This window comes from Choloepus didactylus, chromosome 1 (assembly GCF_015220235.1).
Source record: "Choloepus didactylus isolate mChoDid1 chromosome 1, mChoDid1.pri, whole genome shotgun sequence".
NCBI lineage: Eukaryota > Metazoa > Chordata > Mammalia > Pilosa > Megalonychidae > Choloepus > Choloepus didactylus.
In genome coordinates, this window is record NC_051307.1 from 57,813,807 (window position 1) to 57,840,269 (window position 26,463).

At 34.9% G+C, this 26,463-nt stretch overlaps 1 protein-coding gene across 1 annotated transcript in view; it reads left to right on the forward strand.

The window, feature by feature from the left end:
• The window catches only part of EPHA6 (EPH receptor A6), a 1,002,097-nt gene that overhangs the window by 691,914 nt on the left and 283,720 nt on the right, over positions 1–26,463 (forward strand). The window contains 3 exon segments of the mRNA XM_037834014.1: positions 9,203–9,311; positions 13,463–13,533; positions 16,629–16,754. Coding sequence (XP_037689942.1) covers positions 9,203–9,311; positions 13,463–13,533; positions 16,629–16,754 — 306 coding nt within the window.

Sequence of the window (26,463 nt, forward strand, 5' to 3'; positions counted from 1 at the left end):
AAGGATCTAGAGAAAGATTTTTCCTTGCCTCCTGCTAGATTCTGGTAGTTGCTGGCAATCGTTGGACTATCTTGGTTTTTAGCTGTATTGTTTCAATCTCTTCCTCTGTCTTCAATGGCTGTGTTCTCTCTGTGTGCCTCTGAATCTGTCTCTCTTTATAAGGATGCCAGCCATTGGAGTTAGGGCCAACTCTAATCCAGTATGACCTCATCTTAATTTGATTACATCTGCAAAGACCCTATTTCCAAATAAGGTCACACTCACAGCTTGTGGGGGTTAGAGCTTCAGTGTGTCTTTTAGGGGGACACAATTCAAACCAAAACCAAAACAGTTGTCAAAAAACCTTAAAATTAATTTATTGGATATTGTCAGTCCACTTTATTGAGATTTGTGCTATGCTAAAAATATCATTTTGGTGAAATGATGAGACAATATAATTTGAAATTTTGCCATTTGGATAAGAATTGGGAGTCATAAATAAAACATGGAAATATGTAATAAATAAAGACCACCATTTATTGCACTGGGAAGCATTTTGAGAAATATTGTGTTTCAAAAAAATTCATGTAATTTTTAAAAGATGCTCAAGGCAGAAAAGGGTTAACTTTATAAGCTATTCTGAAGTAAGTGGCATAGAATACAAATAACATATTTTACTTTGAAATGTAAATATAAACTAGAATAATCTTGATTACAGAGAGACAAAATCATATGCCTCTACAGAAGAAAATTATTTTATTAAAAATAGCCAAATCGCTTTTCTTCACACTTTCCTAAATAAATGAAATCTATTTTTTAAAAAGTATTTGGATTCTAAGTAGAAAACTCTACTTTTTTCTGTTTAAATAGAAACAACTAAACAAATCTCAGTGTTATCTCAACGTGGACCAAGCACTGGCTAGGTGCTAAGTCCTTGATCAATAATAATTTTGCAACTCTTTTTGGATAATTGCTTCCTATTTAGGAAGTATTTTTCTTTCCAAACCATAAAATGAAATACATCATTTTAATATATCTTTTTCTAAGAATGCAACCTAATACTATTAAGCTAAGAAACATTTTCTAATTAGCCAGTACAAATAAATTTCATTTCTTACCATGGATTTCATCACAGTTCTTTTAAGGACAGGTTTGTTCTCTACGATGTTACTTCCATGAGTGAATTATATATACATTGTATCCTAGAAAACTAACTTGAAATAAGCTTCTTAGGATTGAAAAATGAATAAATAGTACTAAAACAAGATTTCAAAACAGAGAAATTTGTATTTATACTGCATTTTAATGTTGTCTATTTGGTAGAGGATTGTATGGTTTCTTTGGTTGATTGTCTATGTATCTGTTTAAATGACTCAAGTAAGTGAATCCTCTAGCCAAGAAACACCTTCTTCTCTTCTACCTCCCCTACTTTCTCCTCCTCTTTTTCCTCTTCCTTCTTCTTCATCTTCCAACACAATTAGTTTTCCAAATTCCCCTTCTTCTCTTCTACCTCCCCTACTTTCTCCTCTTCTTTCTCCTCTTCCTTCTTCTTCATCTTCCAACACAATTCATTTTCCAAATTCCTGCTGACTCACTTATTTGTTCAATATCTGTATTCCCCATTGAACTGTAAACCCATGAGAGCCAGAACTGTGTCTGTTTTATCATTGTGTCCTCAATGATTCCCTCAGTGCCTGGCATGATGCAAGAACTTAATAATTATCTGTTGAATGAACTAGTAAATTTTTAACCTTACACTCACATTTTTAAACTTAATCTACTTAATCTGGTTAAATGTAGAAGTCTGTACTTTCTAGTAGCTCCTGCCTTCCAAAAAGCATTACAGCTAAGCATTCAGAATAATTTTATTCTTAGGGTAGAGTTTTTTCACATACATAGTACAGCTACACTCAGGATAAATATTACATATCATGGCAATAGTAGGGATGTGTATTACTCCTAGGTTAATCCAACTTTTCTTACCAAGTCATCCAGGGCAAATTATTGTTTAATCCTTTAATTAAATAAATTTTTATTGAGCTACTACCATGTATCAGACCCTGTAAATTGCATACTACATTAGTTTCCTAGACATGCTGTAACAAATTAGGTATTTAAAACAGCAGAAATTTATTCTCACAATTCTGGAGGCCAGAAGTCCAAAGTCAAGGTGGAGGTAGGGGCACACTTCTCCCCAAAGGCTCTAGGGGAGAATCCTTCCTTCCTTTTCCAGATTCTGGTGGCTCCACCCCTTTTTGGCTTGGGGCTGCCCAACTCCTATCTCTACCTCCACCTTCACATGGCCTTCTCCTCTATGTCTTCTCCACTCCTGTCTCTTATAAAGGAACTTGTCTTGGGGTTTAGAACTACTCAGTTTATCCAGATTGAAAGAGATGTTTAATTTAATTATACCTGCAAATTCCCTTTTTCCAAATAAGATCACATTCACAGATTTTAGGTATCAGACACAATTTAACCCACTACAGTTACCATAGTGAAGAAAGTCCCTGCTGTCATGAAATTTGCAGTCTAATCAAAAAGATACTACCAAAATAATTTCAATAAACTGTAATGGAAATTTTATTGGTATAAGTAGTACAAGTGTCTATGGGAACATATGTCTAGAGACCTAACCAAATTAAATAGCCAGGAAAAAAAAATCCCAAATGATGAGATATTCATGAAGGAGGAATGCGTAGGAATTGACAAGGAGAGAGAAAGCTTGGCTCATTCAAGGAACTGGAAGAAATTCAGCATGGTTAGAGAAAGGTAAGAGATGAATCTTGAGCCATTTGCTAGAGCCGTTTTTTAGAGAGCCTTGCTAATGAAGTTAAGGGCTTTGAACTTTGTCCTAAGATAAATTCAGAGCTCTGTAAATAACCAGCACAAATATAATAAGGATGCAGAAATTATTCCTGTCTAGGACCAGAACTGCAGCACAAGTTTTGAGTGTCCCTCTTATTTCTGTATTCTATATGACAAATCTTATTCTTTCCAATACTTGATTGTAGCCCTAATGAATAATGCAATAATTACTCTGAAAGGTGTGACAAACATATTTAATTCAACATTCTCATTTTACAGGTCAAGCAGGGCTATGATTGTTCTAGGACCCACAGAAGAGTTAGGGCCAATCAGTTCTGCTGGTGAAAAGGGTAGTTGAAAGTATTGGAAATAGCATGGGCTTTGGAGCCAGACAAACCAGAGTTCAACTGTCAGCTTTTCTGAGTAAAAGCTGTGTGAACTTAGGCTAGCAACTTAACCACTTAAACTAGGCAAATTAATAGTACCTACCATTTAAGACTCAGGTGTAGATAAATTTGATAATACATTTGAAGCACTTAGCACAATGTTAGGAACACCATTTACTATTAAATAAATACTGACTTGCTGGCGATGATGATGTTGTTGATGTTCTCATAATCATCCCAGCCCCATAAAAAACCATAACATTTTAGTTCCTGTATAATAGTGCCACGTTAACTCTCTTATTTCCAAATGACTTTAATATTTATAAATTTTATTCTCCAAAGAGGAGTGTTTAAGATTACTAGTACAGAGGTTTTAGAAACAGTTTTACAAGAATGTGTATTTTTCAAAGTGCCACAAATTTATATTTTGTTATTCAATTAAAAATTTAATTCAAGCAAAGTTTATAAATATGCAATACAAGTGAGCAAAATAAGGAAATATATTAGTAAAACTAAGCAATTATTTAACTTAAACAATGTATTTTTAAAATGAAAAGTAATATTTTACAATATATTTTAAAAATAAAAAGTAATCTGATTTCCAAAAAGCACCCAACTACATATCTTCCTCTATTTGAACTTTGAATACACGGTCTTTTTTTTTTTTTTTTTTTTTTTTTTTTGGTACATGGTAAAAACGCCATAAATGTTTGCTCTGATTCTTTTTTTTTTTAATTTTATTTTGAAATAAATTCAAAGTTACAGGTACAGTTGCAAAAACAATACAAACCCCATACACAGCATACCCTGACCCCCCTCCCCCGATACCCTGATCCATCAACTTTAACATGCTGTCACACTGCCATTTCTTTCTTTCCCTCCCTCCCTATCATCCATCATCTATTGCTCTGTCTTCTGAACACATGAGAGCAAGCTGCACACATCCTTGAACAAACACTGTAATTCAAATATGCAATTCTCATGAACAAGAACATTCTTTTATGCAATCCCGTTAAGCACAGCTAAGAAGTTCAAGAGATTCAACATTGATATAAAGTTTACATTCTATATATCCTTTTTTTTCCCCTTATGTCCCAACTGTGTCCCTTTGAGCCTCCTGTCCTCCATCCTCAGATCCCATACAAGATCATCCTTGGCACTCAATTGTCATCTATTTAGACTGTCCTTTTTTTTTTTAAATTGTGGAAACATATATACAGCCTAAATCTTCCCATTCCACCCCCTCCCTAGCATTCCATTAGTGGGATTAATCACATTTAGAATGTTGTGATGCTATCACCTTCCCACCATCCATTACTAGAAATTTCCCTTCATCTCAAACAGCAACCCTATACTCATTTCTTAACTCCCCATTGCCCCTTCCCCCACTTCTCATAACCCATACTCTACTTTTCATCTCTATGGTCATATTCTCTGATAATTTCTTTGTGTTTACTGTGGGGCTTAAATTTAACCTCTTAAATCCATAACAATCTTGGTTTTCTTTGATACCAACTTAACTTCAATAGGACCTGTAAGCTATGTTCCTATGCTCCTCCATTCCCCTGCCTTTATATAGTTCTTGTCAAATATTACATATTTTACATTGAATCCCAAACCACTGATTTGTCATTTGAGTTTACATATTTTATATCCTGTAGGAAGAAAATAGTGGAGATACAAGTCAAAAATTATTGACTTCTATTTGTATTCCATTGTGGTCAGAGGATGTGCTTTGAATGTATTCAAATTTTTTTTTTTTTAATTTATTGAGGCTTGCTTTATGTCCCAGCATATGGTCTATTATGGGGAAAGATCCATGATCACTAGAGAAAAATGTGTGTCCTGGTGATTTGGGATGTAAGGTTCTATATATGTCTGTTAAAATTCTCTATGTCTCTCTCTCTCCTTTCTTTGTTTCTCTGTCAGTAGGGCTTCCTTTAGTATCTGAAGTAGGGCAGGTCTTTTATTGTCAAAATCTCTCAGCATTTGTTTGTCTGTGAAAAATTTAAGCTGTCCCTCAATTTTGAAAGAGAGTTTTGCTGGATAAAGTATTCTTGGTTGGAAATTTTTCTCTCTCAGAATTTTAAATATGTCATGCCACTGCCTCCTCAACTCCATAGTGGCCACTGAGTAGTCACTACTTAGTCTTATGTTGTTTCCTTTATATGTGGTGAATTGCTTTTCTGTTGCTGCTTTCAGAACTTGCTCCTTCTCTTCAGTATTTGACAGTCTGATCAGAATATGTCTTGGAGTGGGTTTATTTGGATTTATTCTATTTGGAGTTCGCTGGGCATTTATGCTTTGTGTATTTAAATTGTGTAGAAGGTTTGGGAAGTTTTCCCCAACAATTTCTTTGAATACTCTTTCTAGACCTTTACCCTTCTCTTCCCCTTCTGGGACACCAATGAATCTTAAATTTGGTTGTTTTATTTTATCTGTCATATCCCTGAGATCCATTTTGATTTTTTTAAGTTTTTTTCTCCATTCTTTCTTTTGTTCTTTCATTTTCTTTCTGTGGTCCTCTAGGACACTGAGTTGTTGTTCAACTTCCTCTAATCTTGAATACAAGTATGAGTATCTAGAGTCTTTTTAATTTGGCCAACAGTTTCTTTTCTTTCCATAAGATCTTCTATTTTTTTATTTACTCTTGCAATTTCTTCTTTATGCTCTTCTAGGGTTTTCTTTATGTCCTTTATATCCTGTGCCATGTTTTTCTTCATGTCCTTTATATCCTGTGCTGTGCTCTCATTCTTTGACTGTAGTTCTTTGATTAATTGTGCCAAGTACTGTGTCTCCTCCGATCATTTGATTTGGGTGTTTGGGATTGGGTTCTCCATATCGTCTGGTTTTAGCAAATGCTTTAAGATTTTCTGTTGTTTTTGGCCTCTTGGCATTTGCTTTGCTTAATAGCTGTGATCTTCCAGGACCTCTGCTGAGGGAAGGCTGTGCTACGTCACAAGTGCGCGCCTTCCCTCAAGGGAAGCTCTGGGCCGCCAGGCTGTGCAGGGGCACTCCCAGCCTGATGCAAAAATGCCTGAATGGGGCGTCTCCACCCCCCTCCCCCTTTTCGCCTTCCAGCTCCGGGACACCTAGCTGTGGTTGCACCCAAGGCCACTGTCCACAGCCGATATTGTGGTGTGTGCGGGGTGGTGTGGGATACACTCCCCATCAGACTGGTTTTCCTTTCATGGCTCTGGGCTGTGGGTATGGCCCCAGGCAGGAGTGTTGCCAGCACGCTGGGAAGCCGGCTGCAAGGGGTGCGGTTTCTTTCTTCTTATGGTTCTCCCCTCTGTCCCTCTGGCCCCAGGACAATCAGCAGCAGGTGTGGGGAGGGCTGTCCTCCACTCCAGACACCAAGACATTGGCTACAGCCTGCTCCTGTAATGCTTCACTGAGCGGTTCTCACTGCCGTATCTGCAGCCACTCCCGGGTTTTTTTTGTTGTTGTTGTTTTGTTTTTTAAAAGAACTGGTCTGTCTTCAAACACCAACCCGCAGTTTCCCCACACCACAGCACGGCCGCGGGACTTTCAGTGGGCTTACTCACTTGTTTCAGAATGCAGACTCCTGGTTTCACCAAGTGCGCAGCCCCTGTGGATTTAGCTGACCTTGTCTGGCTGGTGCATCACTGGAAGTGGTATCCTGGGTCTCTTTCTGGTTTTTATCTAGCATTTTTCATGGAGGTGTTTTTTTGCCCTATCTCACCTAGTCACCATCTTAGGTTCTGCCGAATACATGGTCTTAATAAATTACAGCTACCTAAATTCTATGAAAAGATATGCCCCAGGAGGAAAACTCTTATGCTATATTATGTATTTTACAAATACAGCAGTTGCTAAGTAAATAATGTTTTCTTTTTAAATGCATCTTCTTTATCTTCAAAAGTTAATGTTTTCTGTAACAGCTATTCCTTACAATTTGTTATTCAATAATTTTCGATGAGAAAATGTGACATTTTAGAGCACAACATTAATTCCCATGATATCAGCTATTTTGAAGATTAGGAAATTTAGTGAGGACCTAATAAAAATTTTTCAGTACATTATTTGTTGGATAAGATGAAACCATTTAACTTGCCTCTGCACATATTATGAGCTAAAACTCAACACTGTAATAGATTGCCTGCAAATATCTAGATTAAGTCATAGCAACTAAATCTAATTTCAGGGTTTAATAAATTTCTTACTGAAAACTGAGCATAAATGACTTTTGTTTTTATTTACATTCAGATTTCTTTAAAAGCCTCTTAAATGTCTGACTCAACAATCACCTGTAAGATTCAGATATTCTCCACTAGAAATGCATTTTTATTCAGGATGTTATAGCTGTAGATATAAATTTGCACATAATGAACTGCATATTAATTTCCAGAAAAATATCTACTTCTGTGGAAGCCTTAAAGTACTCAAATTTAATAAATTATTATGATTGAGAATTAAGTGGTTTGTTTTTCAATTATATATTATCTTTGATTAAATTTTCTTCCTATAACTGATGAGATTAATAGATATTATTTATTTATATTAATCAAAATAAAATGAGTCTAGTTTTATTCAAATTAAAGGACATTACAGGAGCTGATTGATTTAAAATTTAAAAATACTGATAATTCAGTGAATTATTACTGGGAGTCTTAGCAAAGGAAGGAGAAATGATACAGAAATATGGATGCCTGAATTCTGGTCTGCCCCTGTGAACTTAGGCAAGTTTTTTAACTTCTCGGAACCTCAGTTTTCTTGCCTCTATTACTAAGCAATTGCTTACCCTATTCAATAATATATATTTTTTTTTTCTGCTTAAAATTTCATAAGCAGAAGCATTGAGCAAGTTGCTTATATATTTTAAAGATTCGTGGAAGATTGATAAAACATGTAGCTCATGCAATTTTAAGATACAGTTTTGTCAATGAAAAAAATAATAAATTATTACCATGTACTGTATATTATCTAGTCTTTTCTTCAAAAAAAGAGAAAGATTTTAGATATCTTTTTTTTTTAATAACTGCCTGTCAAAACATCTAAGCACCTACTATGTATAACCTCATGCTGTGAGGATGTGAATTTATATCATTAAGGTATGAATCAAGCTCTCTGTAAAATAAAAAACATCATTGTTAAAACAAAGTATGCAATAATCTTTCCATTTTGTGGAAACAAACACCAAAACAGTCTATATAAAGCCTGGTCCTATGGCTAAAGTCTTTGAGAAGAATTAAAATGAGCAATTATATGAAACAAATCCTTTAGTCTATCTGCTGATTTAATTTTGCAACACCTACTTAATCTTAAAATGAGGATTCTAATAATCCATCTATTTTGATGGTACTTTTGCAAGAAAGAAGAAAGGGTTATGCTGTGGGTTGTGGCATCAATTCTTCAGCCCTTAGGCAAAGCTCATTTATTTTTCTTTTGTATCCTATGTATCCAATACTGAAATAAAGGTCAAATATGGTTTTTTTTGGTTATCTGTATTAGTCAGGGTTCTCTAGGGAAACAGAACCAATAGGATGTGTGTGTGTGTGTGTGTGTACACATACACACAATGTAAACATTATGAGTTTTTTATAGGAATTGGCTCACACAACTGTGGCAATGGGCAAGTTCAAATTTCATAGGGCAGTCCTCAAGCTGGGAACTCCAAAGAAGGTTTTCCATGAATTCCCCAGGAGAAGTTGGCTGGCTGAAGTAGAGATGGAAACTCTCTCTTCTGACTGCTGAAATCATCACTCCTCCTTTTAAGGCCTTCAATTGATTAGATGGAACTTCTCTCATTGTTGAAGGCAATCTCCTCAGTGGATTGTACATGTAATCAGCCATACTGGTGGTTTAAATCCATCAGATATCTGCACAGTAACAATCAGGCCAGTGCTTACTTGACCAAACAGTTTGACCTGATAACCTGACCAAGTTGGCACCTGAACTTAACCATCACTGTATCCATGAGCATATTTTCAAGCATGTACTAAGATGTAAAACAATGTTCGTAGTGAAATGTCACCAAGGGAAATTTTAATATTGTATCTGTGTTTCAGCTTCCGACATGGCAGCAGAACAGGGTCAGATCCTCGTGATAGCCACTGCAGCTGTTGGCGGATTTACTCTCTTGGTTATCCTCACTTTGTTCTTCCTAATCACTGGGAGGTAACTGAAAAGTACTAGATTATTTCCAAGATGTATTAATACCACTATTTTTATACACTGTGTATTTTAATGCTTTTAAAGGCAACAAAACACACCTGAGAGAGAAAGGGATTATGAACCTTATGTGGGAGAATAACCACCATAGTTATCTCTCTACAAGTCCTTGAATATAAGGCATTCAAAGACTTGATAAAAGCAGCTGGAAAGCTGTGAATGATAAATATGTATTCAATATGTGACTTCTGAGTTTTTACTATTGTCAAATTCAACCATGGAAAGGGTTTTTCTTAAAAACATAGTGCAACAGATGGGACAATTTACAAAACCGCTCTTAATAAACTTAGTTATATAAATGTGATATTTTCATAAATTACATATTGAAAATATCCATGTTATTAAAATTATAATAGTTTTGTAACTCATAAGTTTCTCCATTTTAGAGTAATATAGATGAATACTTTGAAATAACACTAAATTTAACATAACAAAGGCCTGGGTTTGAATCCTAATTTTCAAAGTTAACTCATTTGAATGATAGCTTTCTATTATTACACATTAGGCATGATAACTTTAAAATCATGTTAATTTTTTAAAATATATTGAATGATTACCATGAGCCAGATATAGACAATACAAAGTTGTGAATCAAAAAATTATTTAAAATTATTAAAAATAACATGTTATTTCTTATATAACCCTTGACATGTGGCCCAGACTTTTGTCAGAAAAAGTAAATATCTTTAGATCATCTTTTCATTCCTTCAGGAGTGAAAAATATTCCTTCTAGCCATCAGTTGTGGCACTGAAGGATATCTCAAGAGTTTTCTTGATAATCTGAAGCACACACATATTCCAAAATACCAATGTCCAAGATTTAAAATTGCAATAAGAATTCTAACCAAATATACACATCCTTGCTGACTCTAGCTAAAGTATGCCAACCTGGCTGGAAAAAGATTAATTGCTGCCTTCAGGGGTAGCAGCTCAGTGAACTATAAACTCTCTTTGTTGTATTCATTTTTAAAACTCTACTCACGTACCAAAATTTTATTAAAGTTCATTTAAAAATTACAAAGGATATGCAGACATGAAAAATGTCACCTATAATTTTGACAGCAGGGTAAAGGATATAAATCAGTAATTTGAGATGTGCTTAGAAGGCACTTACCAAGTGTATGTCCCTAACAAAATGTAACTGCTACCAGTTAAGGGTGTATCAGACTTAGTTGTAAAAAACCCACTTTTTTAGACATTATTAAAGAACAAAGAAACACATGAACATTCTCATGTGGTTGAGTTGAAATAGTAACTTCTTTATGAAATTAATTGTAAAAGAGGCACATTTACCTGTTTACTTAAATTTATTATGTACATAAACAGACTATTATTCCTGAAATTAATAGAGTGTGACTTGGTCTCTTGTTGTATTGGAAGGGTGATTAGCTGAAAAAATAATTCTAACTATAATAATGAGAAAAAACTTACATAAAAGAATACAGTATAGAAGTATAAATTCATTCTAATAAATGTACTAATGTGAGCATAACATGACACCACCATCAAACACTGCTCTCCAACACTGCTATTTTTTCTCTTTTCTCCTAAACCTAACCTCTGACAGCTCTTTTTGCCATCATCACAGCTTTGATACAACATCTTTTAAAGTAGATAGAGCACAAATTTTGGAGTCTCTTAAACAGCCAGCCATTAGGTAGGACGACAAAATATTCAATTGCATAGCCTACAAATACCAAACAAAGCCTACAAACCAAACATAGCCTACAAAAACTATTCAATGGCAGGGGTCAACTGAATTAAAAAAAAAAGTAAAATAAACAAAAACAAAACAAAACCCTGCACATCCTGGCAGAGATCTAATCTTTTTTAATTAAACAGGGTTAAAATTCTTCTGATCCCATCTAGTACTCTTTTGCAAAAAGAGGAATTAGAAGACAATTATGGTTGGAAAAAAAATACAGTGAGATAGAAAAGGTGAAAGTCTGGAAAAAAGGAAGGAAAGGAGAGAAGAAAAACATTTTGCTGCATGTGAAGTCACAGTGACAATATAGTTAGGTTAAATAAATAGAAGTGAAAGAAGCTGGTCTAAAAAGGCTGTAGGATACCAACAATATGACACTGTGGAAAAGGCAAAACTATAGAGACAGTAAAAAGTTCAGTCGTATCCACGGTTCCCGGGTTGGTGGAAAGGAATTAGTTGGTGGAGCACAGGGCATTATCAGGGAACTGAAACTATTCTGAATGATACTGTAATGGTGGATACATGACATTATACATTTGTCAAACCCATAGACCTGTGTGCAAAAAGAATGAACCCTGATGTAAACTATGGAATTAGTTACTAATAACGTATCAGTATTGGTTCAGCAACTGTAACAAATGTACCACATAAAGCAAGATTTGAGATGTTGAGAACAGGGGAAACTATGCTGCAAGGAGAGGATATGGTAACTCTTTTCTTTCTGTGTAGTTTTTCTGTAAACTTAAAACTACTCTAAGAAAATAAAGTTTATTATTTAAAAAACAATTAAGCTGTCAACACTTTATGAGTTGCTACATGTTAAGTAGTCCATTTAGGAAAAATGATGTTAATCAGAAGAATAAAACCTACTATATTTTTATTACCTTCTGTAACGTAAGTGCTGCTCATGCATGGCGAATTTCAGGGCACTACTATCTTGATAATACTCTATTTAGCACGGAGTTGCATGCAATTTAAAGAAATCAACTTTTGAACGCAGAAAGAGTATCCAGTTATTAAGGTACAATGGGATCCCATAAGAAGGTCTCAACTCCAAAGACACAATTATACTGTTTTTACTAGACTGGGATAATTTAGACATGATGGTTACTTTTGACTCAGAATGATTCTGAATGATTTATCCCCATTTTCATTTTTTAAAGCCTCTATTTAATAATGGAAGTTGATTTTAAATAATATTTTAATAATAATTCAATAGAAAGCAAAATTGGGTGGAATTTTTAAGTAATATATGTGTAATCTTACAGAACAAGAGTTAAGGGCTTATTTTTCAAATAGAGGATTTCCATAAATTATGTTTAAATACTATACACATGTGGAAAAGCATTTCATTTAGATATCAGAAACTGTTGCCCTAACATATAAATGTGACAAATCAGCTGTGGTATACTTAAAAGAAAACATTGCAGTCTTTATTAGCTAATAAGTTTAACCTAATAAACTGGAAATGTGGGCTCAGATGTTATATTTATTTGGGATTCCTGGAGCATAATTTGAATACCACTTGAAAAGAGAATTTAATGATGAAGAAAAATTCATGCTAAATTATTTTCAGCTTTCAATTTCTATGTTTGCCAATTTATATGATGACAGAAACTACTTAAACATTCCACATAGTGGAGAGGACAGTTTCAGTTACCTAAGGGAAAAAAAAAATCATTTGAAGTATCTCTTAAACACTTTGGTAAGGAAACATTCATTGGAAATTATTATTTGAAGACTGTGAAACGTTTCTGAATAAATATTCAATTTGCCCTCGGATTTGAGGCAAATTCACATTAAAAGATTGGATTGTGTACCATAAGCGCATTCTGTTTAAGCATTTGCAATCAGCAATTAGTTGAACTGTCAAATAAATCATAAAGATGTTGATGGATGTATCATGTAGAGATATTGTGGGAGATAAAATCTACCTCTGTACTTTGAAGCATGATCATCCTCTGAGAATGGAACATCCTCTACCAAACTACAGATGTTAAAACAGAAAATCATCATGTCATTTAACCCAAAAATAGAAAAAAGTTGTTTAAGGTCCTGAGATTATGACACAAAAGACTTTTTCTTTTTTAAATTTTGCCCTCAGAAGTCCTATAAGGAAGCAAATGATGGCTATTTGCTGATTATAAAATGTTCTCTAAGTTCCCTACTATTTGGATCAAAACATTTTACTCTTATCTGGGACTAATTTTTGATATATACCAAAAACCTCCTATGGAATATTTTCAAATGTTTTACAGATGTTCTTAAAAGTAGTCTTTGTGACAAGAACTTCATCCATGAATGATATGTATGTTGATGCTACTCATATTTTAATTGGTTTTGATTCTTTGTGACAAATTTCTTAAAATGAGATTGTTTGCCCTTTCAAAAGGTGCCATTGGTACATAAAGGCCAAAATGAAGTCTGAAGAGAAGAGAAGAAATCACTTACAGAATGGTCATTGTGAGTATTATTTTACATCGTGTTAGGACTTCAAGAGTTCATTTCAAACTTGCATCCTATGAGTTGAGAATGCAAAAAAAAATAATCACTTCCAATCATTCAGCATTAAGACTTTTCATTTGGTTTCCAGGTTTGTCAGTAGAAATCACACCTGCTTCTCATTAAATGATATTACTTTTTTCTCAATTCTGCTTGCAGGGAAATATGACACACTAAATTTGCTAAAAATATAACTTGACTGGTTATGTCTAGTTATTTACCACTCACAATGGTTCCAGAACATGAGCTGGTTTTATTTAGTGGAGCATTAGCCATAGAAATATTAAGGGATCATTACTTCTTGCAGGAACTGTCACTTAAACATATAACAAATTAATTTACAATTCATTAACACTAAAAAAGAAAATCAGCTCTTTAACTCTTAGAATATGTATGAAACCCTTGAGCTGACTACAAGGTTATATTCATTTGAAGGATCTATTCCCAAGCAAGCTATAATTACCACTATAGTTGGTTTGATAATTGCCACCCACTCCTCCCCAATGCCCACCTCCATCTCCATCTCTGAATTGCAAACTACTTTGTCAAGACATTTCCTGTCAGGAGAAGCTGAACTAACAAGACGTTCTCTAATTAACTGCAGTGTAGAGATAATATGTGAACCAACTTGTTTAACAACTTGAACTTATCTTTTATTTCAAATTGAACAAAAGGAATAAGGGACTTTTCACTCCATATCACCTTTCAGGGAAGGTGAATGAGGACATTACAAACCAGTGGGACAGGTTAGGGCTATTTCTAAGGCTCATATGCTTTCTCAAAGAGTGGTCTGAGGACCATCTGCATTAGAATGTTCAACCCTCCCTCTTCAAGGTTCTGACTCATTAGGTCTGGAGTAAGGCCAAGACAAATGCTCTTTTAGCTAGCTCTTTTGTACAATAAGTTTCAGGCTCACTGCTCTGGCAGGAGAGGGAGAGCTGAGAGAGCTGATGCCTGGCATGGGATGACCTGGAAATGCTGTAAACAGATGCAGAAACCTGTATCCAGACACCTGGATAGATAGATGACTTATGCTGGGAAACCTGAAGATTCACAGCAGGGCATTTAGTACTGAGATACACAGGAAAAAGGTGCTCTTGAGATATTTATAAAATCTGCTTTCCAACACTTTGTGGGTTGCTACATGTGAAGCAGTCCATATTAGGAAAAGTAATATTAAGCAGAATAGTAAAACCTACTACAACTAAAAGGTTAGCACAAACTAAACCAGATGGACCTATCAAGAAGTAATAAAAATAACCCAAAGCAGCTGAAAAGGTAGAAGAAAGATAACAAAGTGATGTTTAAGACACTGAAAAGTTAATTTAGTAACCAGATATTCAAAATTGGAACTACCTTTGGGTTTTTTTTTTTTCCTTTACTACATATTTTGTGTTTTTAAGAAAAAGTGTTAATCAGTCTATGCTGCTGAAATGTGCATTGTCTTAAATAATTGAATAGTTTAATTATTAAGGCCATAGGTGAGTTAATAAATGATATGTTTTATCTGTGCCTAAAGTAATGTTATCAGCATGACCATATATATGACTACATACCATTAGTCATCTACTAGCAGCTACTGAAGTAAAGGCAGAGTATTTAGGATTTCAGTTGATAGCCCACAATCTGAAATCAAAACTCCTATTAAGTTACAAAAATATTATATAGAATAGGAATTAGAGATACAGACTATCCATTATCTCTTCCCCCAGCCTAAACTTTCGGAAGTCAAAAAAAACATAAATATTTCAGGTTATCATCAGGTCTCAGTATACTTGTTTTGAGAGGTATCAACCTTTTCATGGGTGCATATCCAATGCTAAGATGGTAGGCAGAATTTAATAAAATCAGGTAATTCACATAGAAAGACTCAAGAAGCAAATTACTTCTAATAATGGATATTTCATTGCCTACTCAACTCAATTTGTTTTATTTAAACTTTTTGTTTGTTTGATTGTTAGATATTCTTATGTGAGCATGTTGTAAGGAAACCCAGACAACACTTATATCTGGGTATTATATGGCCTTCAAAATCTAAGAAGCAAAAAAAATCACACATATCATCCACTACAATAGCCACAAATTTAAGTTTGGTCTTTTAATCCCTACTAAGTCATATTCAACAAGGGTTTCTTGAGTGCTTATTACCTGTAAAATCATTCCCAAAGCATCCAGAAAGATACAAAAATGTGTAAGAAATGATCACCTGTCCTCTAAGAATGGAAAACAGACACCAGCAGGGAAAACAGAGGAATATTCCACAGGCAGTTTGTGATTTCTTCAGATATACACAAACGAATATGCAATCATGCATTCACACTTTCCAGCTATCCCTATTCATCGCTCTAACTGCTCATGGAATCATAGGACTCCACCTCCACTGGAGAATGAATGAGCAGTAGCTACACAACCAAGTGAGCGAGTTTGGGTCTTTGATTCCTATCCTTCATTCCAGGTTAGACAGTGGTCCTTTCCTAAGCAATCTGGCCATTGAAGCAACTACAGAACACAGAAAAGGGCCAATATCCTTAGCATCCCTCCCCCACTCCCACCCCCATCACTATGCCATGGGATCTATTCTTTCCTGCTTAAGAGAGTATTGAAGAAACCAAAGGGCTTGAGCATGAGTTTGAAGAAACCTAGTGCTTAGAGTACAAAGAGTTCAGGAGGGACTCTTAGGGGTTGCTTTTTATGGGGGAGGCTGTTACCCCCATGCCCTGAGTTAGGTCAGATGGGAAATGTTTCGGTGTTAGTAGATGGGTGAGCTGATTAAACTTTTTACAGAAATTTAAAAAATGCATTTTATGGAACCTATCAGCTCACTCTATTATGAAACTACCAGGTCATTTTACATTAAAAGGTAAATAAATCTTTTATCTCAAGTACTCAAAGTTTTAATTGGGGTAAGTAAAGTGGGAGTTGTGGAGGAAGAGAAGAAAGAATTTAAGTAGTTAGCAAGAATGACTACTTAGTTTGTCACTTCCCATTTTAAATATTCATAAGATGTGTGATTACTAAAATACTTACTAATTTATTATTCTTTTATTTTGTTGCAGTACGCTTCCCAGGAATTAAAACTTACATTGATCCAGATACATATGAAGACCCATCCCTGGCAGTCCATGAATTTGCAAAGGAGATTGATCCCTCAAGGATTCGCATTGAGAGAGTCATTGGGGCAGGTAAACATAAAATCCATACTTTTGAAGATGTGATTCTTTATTATGTAGCTGGCTTATTAACATAGTATTTTAAACCTTAGTTTTAGTCACAGAAAAAAATTAAGACAAATAAATGAAAAGTAAAACGATTTATCTTATATTTATTGGTTATTAGAAAAAAATATAGAGTGTCCGCATTCAGTTTCCAAACAATGAGAGAGTTCACAAAGTTGATTTTTAACATCCTATGGTCTTCTTTCATTATAGAGACAAATTGCAATGAAACTAGAATGTTTCAGGATTTTATTTGGAACATGCAACTTCAGGAGTTTGGGATATGTTTATTACAGATTTACTCAAGCCACAACATCTATAGACATATACTGTAATTAATGTTCATATTGATGACCTTGAGGCTCTGCAAAACCCAGAAGTATTCTGAGAATTGTTGAAGATAGAATTAAGTTCAGCATAGTTTTATACTGTTTCAGTACAAATTAGTAATTCTCCCTTATGTAGAATTTTCAACTACTCAGAATATCGTATCATCCAACCATTCTGTATAAACACAAATTTATTGTGACTCATCCCCCAAGAATTTATGAGGTACATTAATTAGGGTAGAGGCTAAGCTATTGTAATAAAGGGAACCCAGGATAAAGATTTATTCCTCTCTCAAGTATTTGACCCAAGGTGAGTACTCTGTGCTGGCAGAAAGACTTTAGAAGGTCTTTCAAGGACCAAGTCCTCCTACTCTTCATCCTGCCTTCTCATAGGCTGTCATCTTTCTCTGCTTGGTCAAAGCTGTGTCAATGGCACATCTGCCTTCTAGCCTGTGGGAAGGAAAAAGAAAAAGTTCAGTCTATATGGCTTTGTCTTTCAGAAAATGATGTGGAAATTTCAGATACTTTTACTCATATCTCATTGACCAAACACAATCATGTGAACACACTTAGATTCAAGGGAGTTTGGAAATATAATCTCTGTGAGGGAAACCAGGCATGCAACTAAAAGGGGAAACATATTGCTAAATAGAGAAGGGAGACTGGATCCTGAGGGGAATATTAGTCTCTTCTGGATGCTGGATATCTGTGTAGTCTTTTGGAAAGAACAAAATGACCCAGGACTGGCATGACCATTCTAATCCTGCATCATGACTCTGACAAGGCCAAAAAAAAAAAAGGCAGCTGCTTTGCCTTTACCCCTTGCAAAGCTCTTCTTTCCTATCAGAGCCCAGTGCAAAATGAAAATGCAAGGAACCATGTTATAAATACATTAAGAGAGAGGAGGATGCAAGATGGCAGCATAGAGAGGAGTGGAATTTAGTTAGTTCCCTGAAACAACTAATAAACAACCAAGAACAACAAATAAATAATCTGGAATAACTGCTGGGGGAAAATTGTGACTGTCCACACATCATACACCAATCTGGATTGGAAGGAATGCTGGAGATTGCAGCCTAAAATCTGTAAGTAAAAACTGTGTACCATGTGAGGAGCTCCATCCCCAATGGCAGGCTTACCTGCAAAACCTTGCTGTGGTAGAAAGCAGCACTCTCCCAGCAAGCAAATATAGCTCAACTGAGCTCCAACTGGGGTTTTAATTAACAAACGTGGACTGCTGAATATAAGCTACAAACCTCCAACAGGCAGACAGAGGCTTTTAGTGATGACTGACCTTAACCAGAAGACTCATCTGTCCTGGGAGGGGGAGCCCAGAAGACCAGATGTTACCTCTGGCTGATGAGTGAAACTGGGGGGCCATGAACTGGCTCTAAAAGGGGGCCTCTGTCTCTTTTTCTCTCTCTCATCCTGAGGGGCTCAGAGGAGAGAGCCATAGCTATTTTCAGTTCGCAGCGCTCTGACCCAGACAAGGATGGAGATAACAGAGTCAGAGAGATCACAATTCAAATGCAGATGATAACTCCCTAGGGGGTGTGTCTTCCCTAAGAGTAAGGAGGTGGGGCCCAGCTTTCCCTTCAGAACCAGACGCCAGAGCCTGGGAGAAAACAGCCAAAACAGAAATTAAAAGGCCACACCTCCTTATACCAGTCAGAAGTGACAGGCTGACAGGCACCACCCACAGGGAGACTTGAAACTGAATATAACTCCACTCTGAGATCTGAACCTGTTCTGGTCTAGGAAAATCTGATTCGGGTAACCAAGGATACCAGATGCCTAGACAACAGAAAACTACAATCTACACTAGGAAAAACAAAGACATGGCCCAGGCAAAAGGAACAAACTTACACCTCAATCAAGTACAGTTGACATATTGTTTCACTTTAATGAAACAATCTATTAAAGATTTTCAAAGAAATATGCTAAATCCAATCAAAAACCAAATCAATGAGTTCAGGGAAGGTATGGCCAAAGAGATGAAGGCTATAAAGAAAACACTGGGCAAACATAAGGTAGAAATTAAAAGTTTGAAAAAACAACTGGCAGAATCTATGGAAATGAAAGGCACAACACAAGAGATGAAAAACACAATGGAGACATAAAACAGCAGGTATCAAGAGGCAGAAAAGGACACTCAGGAACTGGAGAACAAGGCACCTGAAAGCCTACACACAAAAGAACAGCTAGGGAAAAGAATGGAAAAATATGAGCAATGTTTCAGGGAACTGAATGACAACATGAAGCACATGAATATATATGTCATGGGTGTCCCAGAAGGAGAAGAGAAGGGAAAGGGGGCTGAAGCAGTAATAGAAGAAATAATCAATGAAAATTTCCCATCTCTTATGAAAGGCATAAAATTACAGATCGAAGAAGTGCAGCATACCCCAAACAGAATAGATGTGAATAGACCTACACCAAGACACTTGGTAATGAGATTATCAAACATCAAAGACAAAGAGAGAATCCTGAAAGCAGCAAGAGAAAAGCAATCCACCACATACAAAGGAAGCTTGATAAGACCATGTATGGTTTTTTCAGTAGAAACCATGGAGGCAAGAAGGAAGGGGGTGATATATTTAAGATACCAAAAGAGAAAAACCACCAACCAAGAATCCTATATCTGGCAAAACTGTCCTTCAAATATGAGGGAGAGCTTAAAATATTCTCTGACAGACAGTGACAGAGTTTTGAACAAGATACCTGCGCTACAGGAAATACTAAAGGGAAAACTACAGACAGATAGGAAAAGACAGGAGTGAGATGTTTGGAACACAGTTTTGGGTGATGGTAGCACAGCAATGTAAGTACACTGAACAAGGATGACTGTGAGTATGGATGAAAGAGGAAGGTTAGGAGCATTTGGGACATCAGAAGGAAAAAGGAAAGATAAAAACAGGGCCTGTATAACTCAGTGAAACCTACAGTGCTCTACAATTGTGATAAAATGTACAAATATGTTTTTACATGAGGGAGAACAAATGAATGTCAACCCTGCAAGGTGTTAAAAATAGGGTGGTATTGGGGAAAAAAATACAGTCAATGCATACTAGAGATTATAGTTAACAGAAACATTGTATTCTGCTTCTTTTAATGTATCAAAGGCAACATACCAAAGCTAAATGCCTACAAGAGGGGGACATAAAGGAGGGGTATGGGACTCTTGGCATTGGTGATGTTGTCTGACTCCTTCATTCTACTTTAGTTTAATTCTATCTTTCCTTTTGTTGCTTTTTAGCTGTCATGTTTTTTTTTCTCTCTTTTCTCTTTTCTCTTTTCTTTTGTCTGTTTACCTTCTTTGACTCTCCGTCCTTCTTTGTGGAAGAAATGAAGATGTTCTTATATAGATAGTGGTGATGGTGGTGAATTCATAAATATGTGACTATACATGGAACTGTCTATTGTTTACTTAGGACATAAATGATGGTGGGTGAACAAAACCATCTTTTTAAAAAAAACCAGTTGATAAAGAAACCTTGAGGGCACTATATTGAGTGAAATAAGTCAGACATGTAAGGACAAATATTGCAGGGTCTCACTGATATGAACTAATTATAATATGTAAACTCATAGACATGAAATACAAGTTATCAGGATAAAGAATGAAGCTAAAGAATAGGGAGTGGTTGCTTATTATGAGCAGAATGTTCAAGTAGGTTGAACTTAAGTGTTTGGAAATGGACAGAGGTGACGGTAGCATGTTATTGTGAGAATAACAGTGCTGAATGGTGGGTAAGTGTGGTGGAAAGGGGAAGCTGAGAGACACATAATGTCACCAGAAGGAAAGTTGGAGGTTAAAATATGGGAATGTATAAAACAGTGAATCTTGTGGTGGACAATGCCCATGATTAACTGTACTAATTTTAGAAATCTCTTTCATGAGTTAGAACAAATGTATGACACTATAACTAGAAGTTAATAATAGAGTGGCATATTGGGAAAAAAATTGCAAACTATGTACTACAGTTAGTATTTTAATGTTTCATCAACAGTAACAAATGTACTTACCAATACTATGAGTCAATAATGGAGGAGGGCGGTTAGGGGTATGGGAGGATTTAAGTTTTCTTTTTTTCATCTTTCTTTCTTCTCTGAAGTAATGAAAATGTTCTAAAAATTGGAAAAAAAATTAATTGTGGTGATGTATGCACAGCTGTATGATGGTACCATAGGCAACTGATTGTGGCCTTTGGATCTTTGGATAATTGTATGGTTTGTGAGCAATCTCAATAAAATTAAATTAAAAAAAATACATTAAGAATTTCAAGACAGTTTCACCAGAGCATTAAACAAAGTTCAGGGTCCCTCTAATTTCAAGGCTCTATGTGACTGCATTAGTCAAAGGCCCATAAAGCTGACCAGGAAGAGAGAGTTGGAGCCACATCAAGAATTCTGGGGATATTTGGAAGGAATCCTTCCTGCTATGATTCCATTCCATATGCAGAGAAGACCACCTCATCTCCTGCATGACCAAGTCTCCCTCTGAGAGCTGGCATATGTGTCCTATACATTTAATTCTACTGCTCTTAGCCAAAGAGGCTGCCTTATCAGAAAGATTAAGAACCTGGAATGGAACCAGATTCTCTAGCCTCTACTGTTGAACAAAAAGCACATCCATAAGCATTAAAGGCATAACTGAAAAGAATGACTGTATTATATTCATTTGGTTTTGGCATTTGTTTTCCTAAAGAGAGTGGAGGAATGGAGGATAGAGGGGGTTGAATAAGTTCCAGTGCACTTCATCTTTGGATTTTTTCCTCTGGATCCAGAGAAAGTGATGTGTCCTTTTGTACTGCATTATTCAGTACTCATGTAGATACAGTAAAAAGCATTTTCTTTTGTGGATGAATTAAACTCCAATGTCTTAAATCATAAAATTGGGAGATAAAAATCAAGAATCTGAGAATAAACAATATAAAGAAATTAAACTTTTCTTTAGTTTTTTTTTAACCAAAATATAAATTTTTACCTAAAAAAAAAAGAAAACTGTGACTGATACTGCCAGAAGCAAATAATAACTATTAAGGAGACTATATTAATATAATATTTAACCTGTTCTTTCTGAACTCTAAGAAGATAGAATATCTGAATAATGGAGTGAATCCTATATGTTGGTGTCTCTTTCTCTCTCTTTGCTCATCTTTCATTATGTCAACTTTCAGACAATATGCTCAGGGTCCTTTTACTGTTCATGTTAAGGAAAGCCATAAAACTAAAAATCATTTGTGAACCAAGCTCTTGTAATGTAACTCTCCTCTTTGGGCCCTTTTGCCCAGTACTACTCTGTTAATTAACTCCTTTAGGCCATGTTCCTAAAACTCTGTATGTGTGTGGAAAAAAATAGTGAATGTGTGGACATTTCCCACAGCAGAATTTGGAAAAGCATTGTTCAATCAAACTGAAGAAGAATTAATGAATTAAGTTATGTAACATAAATGCTGTAACTTGCACAAGTGGTTACTTGCCCAGCTTTTAACTGTAAATACCTTCCTTAGGTTGTCTCATATCCTGTATTGTTTTTCCATCTATTTGGTTGCTTCTTTTCAAACTTCCATTCCTCATCATCTGTATGCATTAGGTATTGCCCCAGAGAAATGTTTCCAGAAGTGGGATGGGGAGGGGTGGATGGGAGAGAAGCAAAACATGAGGCAGTTATAATTGTCAGGGGAAAGATAATCAGGGTCGAATTAAGGCATTGCAATCAGGAATGAAGAGGGGTACCTATATTCACAATTCATTGCTGAGGAAAAATTCACCAGACCTGCATGTATTTTTGGTGAAGAAACAGTTAAGAATGCTTTTCAGGTTTGTATAGGGGAAACTCAATATATAATCATTAAATATTTCTTGAAAGAGAAACAAAGCTAACAATAGCCACATTATTTTTCTCAGAAAGAAAAGAGCACGGGAAAAGATATCACACCTAATCCATGACATTTTTAACACATTCACTGAACAAATATTTATCATAAGGCTAGTATTTGTTTATAAAAAGCCCTGTGCTAATTAGATTTTTAGTATTAAGTCACTACGTTCATCAGTTCATCAGATTTATATGTATTCATTCTGTCTTCCACAACTTTTATCCTCTCTGGGACTTTCAACCTTATAACCATCCAAATACTATCATTGACAAGATCTTAGAAAATCTAATTTATTCAATTGTCTAGGCTGGATATATATGCTTAAAATCACCCATCTTTCACTGTAAATTTTACATTTTTTTTTTTTTTTGAGTTTCCAAGGTCACATTTTTTTTTTTTTTTTTTTTTGGTATCTCACCATTCTATTTAATAGTGGCAGCTTATCTTTGTTCATCAATACAAGCCTGAATTTCCATGAAAATGCACATTTTCATTTAAATGAAGTGAGCAGCTCTGTTGCATAGGACACTATCAAGATTATCTATCTCTTCTGACTTTTTGCATCATAAAATGAAGCACTGTGGTGAGAGGACTCTCAAACAGAAATTCCCAGCCTAAAAGAGCCGAGTCAAATTAGGAGAGAATCATTATTTTACACATTTCTTGAGAGATAATGAGAAAACTGGTAAACTGAATTTTAATAATGGGTTGGAAAAGGTCATTGAAAGGCTATCCCTTTTTCAAGACAGTTATCAACTTAAAGGAAGATTTTTTAAAAAGTTGTCTAGCAGAGTATCTATAATTTGGAAACAATTTTCCATTGAAAAAATCATTCTGTGTCTCTAAGCCTATAGGGTACACTTCTTATATTTGACCTTCCTTCTTTCCCCAGTCTCAATGGAAATGCATAATATCTGCCTGTCATTCATATTCTATCCCTTTATCTGTACAAAACTCATTATTGACTCCCCATCAGCCTTCTCTTCTGGCTTAATGTCACCATGTTTTTTTCTCTTCCTAGAATAGGCAAAGAATCATCTGCAGGTAAAAGAAAGTCAAAATGAAAGCAAAAGGGATACAGAAGGTGATTGTCAAACAATGATTTATTCAGTCTAATATTTTGGTTCTGTTATTGCCGTCTTGTGAATGGCATGTTTGTCTTTCATGATGTGAAGGCAAAATGTTTATCTTATGTGCCTCTCCCAATTCCCTAGACACCCCTCAACTGAGCCAGCCTCTTCTTTCTAGCCTGCAATCTATTACTTTTTAGTTATCTTAAACAAGCTCTCTCATCCCCTTCATTATTTTTGTTCCTCTTCTACAGCTGTATTATATTTTCTTGCAAAATGACAACCAGAATTGTAGGCAGCATTCTAGATGTGGTTTCAGAATTTGCTTTCTACAAGAATAAACTTGTGTTTATGGCCTGTTTCCTCTAAATTTAGGTGAGATGATCTTATTAGATGCAGGTTTTGTTCTTGTCTGTCAACTTAAAAGATATAACACAAATGAATTTTCTTTTCTATTCTTGGAAATTCCTTAGCCCAACTAACAGACTGAGAATAGGATCAACAATAGATTCTAGCAAGACTTTTGTGCCTTTCACTCAAGAATTTCATAGCTTTCTAAATCAGGTATGTAATGAAAGAAGGGCTTTATCCATTTTTCCTAGGCACTATGATATAAACTTAAAAGTTGCAGACTGAAGCCAGACAGACCCAGACTTGAATCACAACTTTACTATTAACTCATTCTGTAACCTTCAGCAGTTGAGTAATCTTTCAGAAATTTGATTTGCTCATCTATAAAATAGACTCATAATGGCTAACTTTCAGGATCAGTGTGAGGATTAGAGATGATATATAATGAGGATCTATGTTCAATATACACCCAATAAATGCCTGGAATCTGATTACTAGGTTAAAAAGAATTACAGTTTTTATATTAAGTTGAAATGATTGAGAAGAATGACACTCCATGTCTACTCTCAAAATACTATATGAAATAAATACCTGCCCATGAAAAATCTGGCAATCAATGCCTTAGGTAACTGGAATTACATCTATGATTTCCAAAGTTCGTTGAAAATTAGTAATTAAAAATGAACTTTATTTTCTCAGTATATTAAGAGACGTACCCATGTAAAATATTTCTTTTCTTTGCATTTCTTTTTTTATTTTTCTTTTTAAAGAAATTTAAAACTTAATTTTCCCTATATTTCATGGGTTTATATTTATTATATGTGTTTATTTTTTGCTATAAACTTAATAAGCCATGTGATGAAATGAATTTAATGAAAGAAAATTTATTTCAATACCTTAATATAAAACCATTTGTAAATTAGCCTATTGATTTATACCTGGTACATCTGAAATTGGAATACAGGGCTTCCAATTTAAAAGGCTTTAATTTCACTTTATTTACCTATACTTCAACACTGTACATCTTTTTTTGGAAGCCATTTAGTGCACATTTGAGATCTCACACATATACATTTCCTAGTCTTGCAAATTGCCCCATCATAGTAGCTGTTTGATATATAATTGTTGAATGATTGAGTGAAAGAATAAATAAACAAACAAATAAATAAAAACTGAACAATATAGAATTATTTTTAAGTAATTATTTTAAATGCCTATTTATATCTGATTATCAACAGAAATCCTTACATGGGGTACAAATTAAGGTTTGACACAATTAATATAATATAAAATCAAACACATAATAAATACAAAATAAAAAATAATACAAAGAACAAATTTAAAGAGGACATTTATGAATTATAGTTGTGTTACTTTTAATGATAATTTACCTGATAAATTAAACCAAAATTACAGCACTTAATATACACCTTTGCATTTATGTAGTAAAACATACAATCCTACAGAAAATATTGCATAGATATTTTATTTTGTATTAAGTTGTATAACTGGGGAGGTAATTTTGAAGAGATTCTTTAACTTACAAATAATTTTTAAACCTTTTATTTCCTTTGGCTTTTTCTTCTAATTTGTGTTTTGCTAAAATATTTGATGAAATGAAGGAAATTTGATAACTATTTTCTGGAGTACATCTTATCCAATAAATAAAAAAGAAAATAATACTTTCTGTTATGGCTAAGAATCAAACAAAGATTCATGCATCAGAAGCAGTAATTTTTCCCCCATATATTACTAGAGTGTATTATCTGTTTCATTTTTCATGACAAATTACCCCCAAACTTAAAGCAACAACTTTTATCATCACAGTTTCTATGTGTCAGAAATTCAGGTATGGCTTGGCTGTTGCAGACTCTCTCACAAGGTTGTAATCAAAGTATTGGCCATGGCTTAATTCTCATCTGATGGCTCAACTGGGAAAGACTCCACACCAAGCTCATTTACATGGCTGATGGCAGGATACAGTCCCTTGAGTATTGTTGGACTGAGAACCTTAGTTTCTTACTAGCTTTTGGCTGAAGAATAC